The 10,725-nt window shown below is 42.3% G+C and overlaps 1 protein-coding gene across 1 annotated transcript; it reads right to left on the reverse strand.

The window, feature by feature from the left end:
* Nucleotides 1-3,910: 3,910 nt before the first annotated feature.
* On the reverse strand, nt 3,911-9,107 carry LOC119247522 (lysozyme C). The gene is made up of 4 exons (XM_037514009.2): nt 8,925-9,107; nt 6,739-6,903; nt 5,425-5,503; nt 3,911-4,628 (listed from the first exon to the last, which is right to left on the reverse strand). The coding sequence occupies exons 1-4, from the start codon at nt 9,091-9,093 to the stop codon at nt 4,562-4,564; spliced, it is 480 nt and encodes a 159-aa protein (XP_037369906.1). The 5' UTR covers nt 9,094-9,107; the 3' UTR covers nt 3,911-4,561.
* Between the last annotated feature and the right edge of the window lie 1,618 nt (nt 9,108-10,725).

A 10,725-nucleotide genomic window follows, 5' to 3' on the forward strand; every position in this document is an offset into this window, starting at 1 on the left:
TGATCCCTGGACTGGGAATCTGCCCCCAGCCTCTCTGCAGCAACGGTTGGATTCCCGGCCACAGGCGAGGGTCCCACATGGCGCACAGACCTCTCATGCTGCGCTCACTGCTCCCTTCAGCAGTTTATTTCGTCGGTCTGCCTGTACTGTTCCCGCTCTGGCTCTGGTGAATTTTCTCACCCTCCCGTGCTTCTGACTGTACCCAGTGCTTGTATAAATAAATAAATAAATCTTAAAAAAAAAAAAACCCACAAAATTATTTCCCCCTCACTGTAATGTGTCTCTGGTTTATATTTGCCTGTTGATTTTGGTAGATGACTGGATCAAGAAGATGTGGTACATAAACACAATGGAATATTACTCAGCAATCAAAACAGATAAACTCATGCCATTTGCAGCAACAGAGATGGAGCTGGAAGGGATCATGCTCAGTGAAATAAGCCACAAAGAAAAAGAAAACTACCGGATGATCTCACTTATTAGTCAAAAAACTTTGTGAGACCAAGTCAGTTACTTTTCTTTGTTGAATAATTGAATTAATTCTGATTAGTAAATAGTATTATTTGTCATTTTAAAGACATGCAAGCTTTAAAAATTAAGGTTTTATTTTTTTAAGATTTATTTATGCATACAAGAACTGGGGTACAGGTCAGAGGTGTGGGGGATGAGAGGATTCACCAGAGACAGAGTGCGGAACAGAACAGGTAGATTGACTGAAATACACTGCTGAGCAGCAGGTGAGTCAGGAGAGGTCTGCTGGACTATGTGGGCAGCTCCCTGGCCGGGGATCAAACTTGTGCTGCAGTGGCTGTGGCTATCTTCATAGGTTGTGTCTTAATCCCTTGCGCCACCAGGGAGGCCCCTAAAAATTAAGGTTTGAACTAATTCTTATTAACCAAAAAGTATTTCAGTGACTTTTTTTTTTTTTTTAAGATTTATTTATTTATTTATACAAGCACTGGGTACAGTCAGAAGCGCCGGAGGGTGAGAGAATGAGCCAGAGTGGGGAGCAGAGCAGGCAGAAGGACCGAAGTACACTGCTGAGGGGAGCAGCGGGCGGCAAGAGAGGTCTGCGCGCCATGTGGGACCCTCCTCCGGTGGCCAGGGAGCAGCCAGGGATCGAACCGGCGCTGCAGAGGCTGCAGGCAGCTTCACAACCCAGCGCTCAACCACTAGGGCACCGGGGAGTCCCTCCAGTGACTTCTTAAATATTTTGAGTTAGTTGCTACAATATTCTTGAGTTGAGAATTCATGTGTGTCATCTATACCCCAATTATATATGAATTCTATATATTAGACAAGACAAAGTGAGAAAAGACATATCCTTACTTTTCACAAAAATTCTCTCTTTATGCATTTTTTTCCTTAGATTTTCCAAATTGTTAACCCCTACAAACTAATATTTTGGGAGTAAACTATTTTCTCACAAGATGTTCTCTGAATCTTTTCCTCACAGAATTCTCTCAAAGACCTTTTCATAGACTTTTCTAAAAAGCTACTGACTTCCAAACTGTGTTGTCCATCTTCATAGTGCGGGTCCAGATATTCCCAGATGTAGGAGGAGGTAAAGAAAATCTCCATTTTCCTAGCTTACCTAATTTTCCAAATTGTTCCTTTCCTTAGCATATCAGTGGGGTGCCTGCAGATAGGCTGCCTGGAATGCCCTACAGCCCCTTTTGCTCCTTCAGTGAGCCAAAAGGGCTTCACTCAACTCACTCAAGCGTTCTCTACCCTGTCTTTCCTGACACTGAAAGTAAATTTAAGCCAAGCCACAAGGACAGTGCCAGTTACCTCCCTGGAGGATTTTAGAACAAAAGAGTTTTTGCAACCCCTGGGGTCTTCTAGGGTGGTCAGCAGCCAGTCCTGTCATCAAGAAAATTGGAGGAATGGTCTCAAGAGACAGAGGCCCCGTCCCTTCCTAGTCACCAAATTGTTACCAATTCTGAAGGGCCATTGTCTCTCTTTCACCAACTAACCACACAAAAACTTTGATAGCCAGTGTAGGGTAAAGAAAAATGTCAGGCTTTTCTGCCCTCCCACCATCAGGATAGGTGATGGATCCTTGCGGTCCTGAATGCATGCCTGATGGTGGGCACCTGGAGTAGGGTGTGGGCGTAGGTAGATGGGATTCACCTAGGCTGAGACTAGGCTTTTTTTTTTTTTTTTATAGAGGCATGTTTTATTTATTTATTGGGTACAGTCAGAAGTGCGGGAGGGTGAGAGAATTCAACAGAGCCAGAGCGGGGAGCAGAGCAGGCAGAAGGACCGAAGTACACTGCTGAGGGAGCAGTGGGCGGCAGGAGAGGTCTGCGCGCCATGGGGGACCCTCCTCCAGTGGCCGGGGAGCCCAGCGCTCAACTGCTGCGCCACCAGGGAGGCCCTGAGACTGTGCTTTTAAGGGCGGTGTCATGGGGATGCCAGCAGAAGCCGAAGAGAAGCCGAGAGAGAAGCAAAGAAGCAGAAGCAGAGAACGCCAGAGAGCCCAGAGAGAGTGAGGATTTGCTGGGGGCTAGGAGGACTGCCAGCCTCCTGGCCCCCCCAGCGCCCCTGCCTGCCATGTACGTGGTAATCCCAAGAAAAACCTGCAAAACCCTGAGGGTTCCAGGACTCCTCCTTTACTGCGTCTGCTGGATCATAGAAAACCTGCACTGTAGTCTTCCTGACTCTACAGCCAGTTAAAGGTGTCAATAGAAGAACATTTATTGTGGATAAACAATAGGGGAAGGGCCTCCCTGGTGGTGCAAAGGATTAAGTCTCAGCACTATTGACAGGCACTGCAGCACAAGTTCCATCCCCAGCCAGGGAGGTGACCCACATGGCACAGCAGACCTCTCCTGTCTCACCCGCTGCTGCCCTCAGCAGTGGATATCTGTCACTCTGCCTGTTCTGTTCCCATATCTGTATCTAGTGAGTCCTCTCACCTCCCACATCTCTGCCCTGTACCCCAGCTTTTGTATGCATAAATAAAAAACCTTAAAAAAAAAATAGGGGAAGGGCCTCCCCAGTGGCTCAGCAGGTTGAGCACAGCCCTGTGGAGCTGTTGCAGCCCCTGTGGTGTGGGTTCCATTTCCGGCCCCCAGGGGATTCCCATGTGTTGCAGAAGACCTCTCCTGTAGCACCTGCTGCTCCCCTCAGCAGTGCTTTGGGTCTGTCTGTCTGTTCTGCTCCCCACTCTGTCTCTGGTGAATCTTCCTGTGCCTCTGGCCTGTACCCCAGCTATTGTATAAATAAGAAATAAATCTTTAAAAAAAAAATTCTTCCTCTAAAAAAAAAATGGGGGAAGAGAGACAAGTGTCCTGAGTCATACTCCCAAGTAGAGAGGAATGGGAGTTCTGGTTTTATGTGGTTGATCACCAGGACAGGGCAGCAGCATATTGGTCGTCAGGTTTTGTAAGCAAGGCATCAGAACCTTTAAGCACACACAGATGCTTTACATCATCTCAAGTTTGTACCCTTTCTCCCTCACTCTGAAGTCCATCAGGATACCGTTGCAGGATATACCACAGGCATTGAGTGCCCCTCGGGTTTTTCCATCATTACACCACCAGTGGCTGTTGATCTGAAATATCCCATAATCGGTGCTTCTGCTTCCTGGATTGCAGTTTGAAGCTCGAGTGTTATAACCACTTTCCCATTTAGTCAAGCACTTCCCTGAAAAGAATGTATTTTTAGTAATAAACATCAGGTTGTCAACAAAAGTAGACGGAACTAGCACCAGGTTAATCCAATAACACAAACAGCAAGCCAAATACAGGGGCCCTGTAACATATGTGGATTGTTTCTCTAGCTCTTTAGGTTCCACTAGGGATAGAGGAAATAGTAAAAGTACCAAATCTTTTTATTTCCCCAATATTTTTTTTCTTCAGAGATCACATGGGTTTGAACAAACAAAGACAAAGTATGAGTTGCAAAGCCTTTAATGAAAAAAATGTCTTGTTTACAACATGTGTAATTTCACATCTGTGATTAATTACAATTATTTCAGTTTCTGCAAATTCATCTGTCTCTGTGTTTGGTGACAATGCATGACTCTAGGTCAATAACACTAAACCAGCAACAGCTCAACTAATCCTTTCGATCCAAGCCAGATGCATAGAAGAGTTCTTTAAAGGAAGAAAACAGATTGATATATATAAATTGTGATTTTATTTCTAAAGCTATAAAAGCAACATTTAAAAACTCCTTTCCATTAGCATAAAGGCCACAACTACCAATCTCTTCAAGAAAAGCTGTTCTGTATCTTGGGTTTCCTGTGAGGCCACTGTGCAACACTGGTCTTAAAGTCCTTAGGGCTAGAGAGCCTGGAAATGTACTGGAAATGTATGGATAGTCTAAAATTTCACAGTCATTCTGTTAGTAAACTGAAATATCTTGTAGGCTTCATATAAAATAATAAACACATTAGTAGATATTGCGTCTCTTAGGGGAAAGACCGTATTTTGTTTCTACTTCTGTTTAAAAGCAATTTGTTTGGAAAAAAAAAAAAAGGTATTGTGACCTTCCCCTCAACTGCTACTCCATATGCAAAGAAACAAAATGAGCTGAAGAAGGGAAATTGCAGTTAAACTCCACAACCACTTATGTACTGACTGACATCTCTGTTTCTACAATGGCTTTTCCATGCCACCCTGTAAAGGAAGGAGAAACAGTGATCAGCTTAAACACATCTTCACTGTAAAACAGACACATTAATTCCTTTGGGAAAATAAACTCTTTAATGTAAATGAAATACAGGCTATAGCTAGGTCCTGGTTTGCTATTTAGAAAATGGAAAAATGTAAAGAAAGAGCTTCATTTCTCCTCCAAGCCTTCACTAGAGCATAGAGTGGTGAACAGCTATGTGCATTTGACAACAGCAACTGCTAAGTGCATTCCTTAGTTCCAAAAACAATTTCAAGATACAAGTAGGAGCTGGAGAGTTACAAAAATTCTGGAAATCCCCTAAAATAAGTTGAGGCAGGGCCTCCCTGGTGGCACAAGGGGTTAAGATGCAACCTAAGAAGAAATCCGCAGCCACTGCAGCATGAGTTGGGTCCCCAGCCAGGGAGCTACACACATGGCACAGTAGACCTCTCCTGACTTGCCCACAGCTCCCCTCAGCGGTGTATTTCAGTCAGTCGGCCTGCTCTGTTTCCCACTCTGTCTTTGGTGAATTCTCTCACCACCACACCCACCCCACACCTCTGGCCCTTCCCCAGTTCTTGTATGCATAAATAAATAAATCTTCCAAAAAAATAAAATAAGTTGAGGCTTAAAGGAGTAAGATTCTGAATCAGTAAAAGTGGACTGTTTCTAGGTAGTACATTGTTTAGCAGAAGTCTAAAGCTACGATTTTAAGTTCTCAGTAGCATACTCTGGACTCTGAAAATCTTCTCTCACAATAACTGAGTACAATAGCTTTCCCCTTTGATGTTGAAAACCTACCATGCTCCAATGCCTTGTGGGTCTCTGACAACCCTCTTTGCACAGTTAACAGCTTCGGTGATGTCATCTTGAAGTAAAGCTGAAAAAGAAGTGGTAAGGAGGGAAAACCACTTTCTTAGACGTTCCATTTTAAGTTTAGGTTTAGCCAGCTTTATTCATTTAGGCTAAGGAAAGAACACTGAAATTATTTTCCAGTGTCTGTGAATATTGAGGGAAAACTAGGCACCGTTAAAAAAACAAACAAACAAATAATAAACCAGCAATTCTACTACTTGAAATTTATCCTAAAGAAGTAGTAAGAAATGCACCCGGGACCTCCCTGGTGCCTGGGGGTTAAGTCTCAGGGATATATTGCCCTGAGTTAGATCCAGGGCCAAGGAGCTAATCCACATATGGCACAGCAGACCTCTCCTGTCTGGCCTGCAGTGTATTTCAGTAAATCCACCTGCTCTGCTCCCCACTCTGTCTCTGGTGAATCTTCTCACCCCTCATACTTTGGCCTATACCCCAGTTTTTGCATACATAAATAAATAAATCTTTATAAAAATTTAGAAATGGAGTGTCATGTTTCTAATTCAGTTTAAAGTCATTCAGCAAGTCTGCATAAAAGAAATGAAAATGACAAAAGAGGGCCTCCCCTGGTGGCCAGCGGTTGAGAGCTGGGTTGCAAAGCTACCCGCAGCCTCTGCAGCACCGGTTTGATCCCTGGCCCCAGGGCGGGTCCCGCATGGTGCTCAGACCTCTCCTGCCGCCCGCTGCTTCCCTCAGCAGTGTACGTTGGTCCTTCTGCCTGCTCTGCCCCCTGCCCTGGCTCTGGTGAATTCTCTCACCCTCCCGCGCTTCTGACTGTACCCAGTGCTTGTATAAATAAATAAATAAATCTTTAAAAAAAAAAAAAAAAAAAAAAGAGCAACAACTTTAACATAATGTAATGGGCATGTGCATATGGCCATTTATGACAAAAGTGCCTCTAATTTTCTCTAGATTTAGAACATTTTATAATAGAATGTAAATACAATTTTAAAAAAGAACTAAGCAACCAAATTATCCTTTAAGTTCCGCAAAGTAAGTTGGAGGAATTGCTCTCTTATTGACAAAATATCAGTAAGTCCATTTATAATAAATTAATAGGTCATCCCAGGAACATTCATGTATTAGAAAACAGCAAGCCTTTATTATAGTGACTCTTTAATTTCTTATATAAGGATTTATGAGAGAATAACAGTTTCTAGAAGTTGAGGTGGAGTTTTTCTAGGTCAAGACTTTTCCATTTACACTGAATCTCTATCTTGTCTTACAATGCTATTGTCTTACCGTTGCAGGAAATACCACAGGCATTGACGGCCCCTGGGGTTTTTCCATCATTACACCACCAGCGACTGTTGATCTGAAATATCCCATAATCGGTGCTTCTGCCTCCTGGATTGTAGTTTGTAGCTCGCGTGTTATAACCACTTTCCCATTTAGCCAAGCACATCCCTGAAAAGAATGTATTTTTAGTAATAAACAGCAACAGGTGAGTTATACTGCATATCATAATCAGCTCTATTTAGCTAATTCTATTTTTCTAGTAACTTAATTTATAAGTATAAAGAAGTATTTTGTTTGTAAACTGTTTTAAACCTTCAGTGTTGAAGGATCCTTAATAGAATCCTTTTTTTAGCAAATCATTTTTAATACCAATGAAGCAAGATAACACACTTAAAAATATTAAAATAACTGTTTCTGTTATTGTCATTGCCCTTTCCTGACTCTCCACCCTCAGGCAAGTTTCAGCCTAGAATAGAAAAATCAACAGAGTTGTTGAGTGAATTTTGCAATTAATGGCAATACATATGCTGATGGACAAATGTTATTAGGAAAAATGAGGATTTTCTGAGAGAAATGTTTTCTTATAACACCTGAAAATGAATTTGGATATCAAATTAGAATCTGGAAAACAAGATAGAGATTCATCCATTCCCATAAACATCCACACATTCAATCAAAAGATTAATAGTTTTCTCTATGGAGAGCTGTGTGGAGATTGCTTGACCTACTAAACATAGAGCTTCCATATGAACCCGCAATTCCACTCCTAGGTATTTACCCAAAGGACACAGAAACAGTAATTCCAAAGGGCACCTGCAAGCCTGTGTTTATAGCAGCACTATTTACAATAGCTAAGCTACGGAAACAACCCAAATGCCCAAAAATAGATGACTGGATCAAGAAGATGTGGTACATATACACCATGGAATATTACTCAGCAATCAAAAAAGATAAACACATGGAGTTTGCAGCAAAATGGATGGAGCTAGAAGGGATCATGCTCAGCGAAATAAGTCAGAGAGAAATAGAAAAATATCGGATGGTCTCACTCATAGCAGGAATTTAGAAAACCTAAATAAGAGACTAGGAAAAAGACTAATCAATACAAAGTAAAAAGGGCCTCCCCGGTGGCGCAGCATTTGAGCGCTGGGTTGCGAAGCTGCCCGCGGCCTCTGCAGCGCCGGTTCGCTCCCCGGCTGCTCCCCGGCCGCCGGAGGAGGGTCCCACATGGCGCGCAGACCTCTCCTGCCGCCCGCTGCTCCCCTCAGCAGTGTACTTCAGTCCTTCTGCCTGCTCTGCTCCCCGCTCTGGCTCTGGTGAATTCTCTCACCCTCCCGCGCTTCTGACTGCACCCAGTGCTTGTATAAATAAATAAATAAATATTAAAAAAAAAAAAAGTGCAGTGATTACACTGACAAATATTGATTAAATATAACATAACTTTCATTCAGGGCACATCATGAATTGGATGGAGGAAACTGAAAAGTATTAATTAACTAACTGGGAGTAAGAGTAATAGGACATTTCATGCTGCATTTCAGAGTTCCCCTGACAGTGACTGAGAGGAAATGGATTCTTACTGCTCTAGTACTAAGAGTGCAAAATAATTTTTTTAAACTTTGCTGGTAAAAATCCCACTTCATGGAAGGAGAAAGACAAAGGAAACACGGCATTACTCTAGGCTCACAGAATCCAAATGCCCGAATGGAAATGACTCGAGTCAAGTACTAGAACTTAACAGAGATGTCTTGAGTTCCCAAATGCAGCTCTCAGTCAGCCTAGCTGTGTTGAGTCAGGGACAGCGGGCACCAGAAGGGTACAGGGGCCCTGGCTCACTCCCTGTGCCCTCCTCATTCCTTCATTTGGCATTTCTGATTCTAAAGGAACAATTTGATATTTGTTTTTTAATATTTAGTTGAGGTAATATCGGGGTAGCCCATAGGTATCACCACCAGGCACTTACCCATATTTCACCACGCATTTACTAACATTCCTCCACCATAGACCCATTGTGTTTCTTTCTTTCTTCTTCTTACCCCTTGTCCCCTCAATTGGATGTTTTTGAGGAATGTAAGAAAACAAGCTTTCAAAAAAATTTTAAAAGCCCATTCATTCAAATCGCCACTCTTACTGTTCATCTTCTAATATCTTACCCACACTTGGCTTATGGAAGTATGAAGTGGACTTACAATTTGCCAGGCTGACTCCCCTGTAGCCATCCATTCCAAATCTTTTCAGAGTTCTGGCCAACTCGCATCTTTGAAAGACCTTGCCTTGGACAGTGATGGCAAAGAGGAGAAGTCCGAGAATAAGGAAAGCCTTCATGTTGCCTGGGAAGCCAGATGTCCAGCTGAGCATCCCCAGTCACCCCTGGTATTTAAAGCGCTTAACTTCCTCTTCCTCTTAGTGGTTTGGCAGCTCCACCTCTTGAGATATAAGGAGAACAGGAAAGGTGGTGGGTTGACTAATTTTTAAAATTTTTTTTTCTCAAATCAAGCTACATGGAATGATGAAATGACATTGTTGGAAGAATCAGCCCATGAAGAAGTGGGAAGCAGCGCTGTTTCCAAAATAGGAACTTTCTCCCACTTTATAATGAATTTGAGAAACTATAAGAAAAAGACCCAAACGAACATTTTACACAACTGAAAACAAACTCTGACCTTTGATTAACACTCATTTTTATAAATTTTTTCTATGCATTTAATATGGCCTAGTCATGTTTTTCACTTAAAATTATATATATATATATATATATATTTAATATATATGTATTCCACAGATGCAACCTAGGAAGCTATCCATGCCACTGAAGCACATGTTCAATCCCCGGCAAAGTAGCTAGGCCAAGGAGCTACCCACATGGCACAGTAGAACTCCCCTAACTCGACCGCCGCTCCCCTCAGCAGTGTATTTCATTCAGTCTGCCTGTTCTCTTCCCTGCTCTGTCTCTGGTGAATCTTCTCACCCCCCACACCTCTGGCCTGTACCCAAGTTCTTGTATGCATAAATTAATGGATCGTTAAAAAAATAAATAAATAAATAAATAAAACAAAGGGTCTCAGTCCATGGGTCTTGTCATCTCTATCTTTTTAGGTTTCTTAGAACAACAGTTAGCATTTTGAGCCCTAAATATGTACCATGCAATCTCATAAATACTTTGCATGCGGTATCTCAGTTCTTCCGACTGTATGAAACATGAATTACTGTCTCCATTTTACAGAAGAGGAAACTGAAGCATAGAGAATTAAGTAACATCTGTGTTCACAGTGCTAGTGAGCAGCTGGGCTGGGACCCAAACCCCTAAATGCTGCACCATCAAGCTATAGATCCTTCCAGGCACATGAGTAAGCATGTGATTGAGGCTGGAAATACCCAAATTCTCAGGCCCAGTGACATTTTCTCAACTTAGTGGTAGCCTGCAGAAGTTTCTGGTTAGCCATTATTGGCAGTCAAATACCTTAAATTTATATTAAAACCTTTGTGTTTTTACTTTGATGGTGATTTAAGAAAATGAATTAGAATATTCAGGATCATTAGGAGAGCCACCAGTTTACATCTGATTTTATATTTACAAATATTTAAAGGTCATTAATGACAACTGTTAAAGCTCAACACAGGCTGTCTCCACAGTGTCTCACTTTGTGAGCAACTGAAGTGTCTATACCACCAGCAACAATCAAGGTTTTTGCTTTCTTAGGCGCTCTTTGAGTGACTCTGGATCTTGAGAAGGCTATTTCCTTTGCACCCCTTTGGGGGACACCTCTTGTGTCCATTTTAAACCAGAAAAGACTTATTTGTTTGGAGTCACCATTAGAAAAGGTATTCCTTTGAAGATGTGGGTTTCTATATTTAAAAGGACTTTTTACAGTGCTCTAATCCTAAATAAACCTTCTATTTGTATCCACGGAAAGGAAAATTGAGGGAAAAAAGGTAAATAGAGAAGAATGCCTTGGCGGGGGCCTCCCTGGTGGGGCAAGGGGCTAAGAC

This window comes from Talpa occidentalis, unplaced genomic scaffold (assembly GCF_014898055.3).
Source record: "Talpa occidentalis isolate TD23 unplaced genomic scaffold, MPIMG_talOcc4v2.1 talOcc4.16, whole genome shotgun sequence".
In the NCBI taxonomy this organism is placed as follows: domain Eukaryota; kingdom Metazoa; phylum Chordata; class Mammalia; order Eulipotyphla; family Talpidae; genus Talpa; species Talpa occidentalis.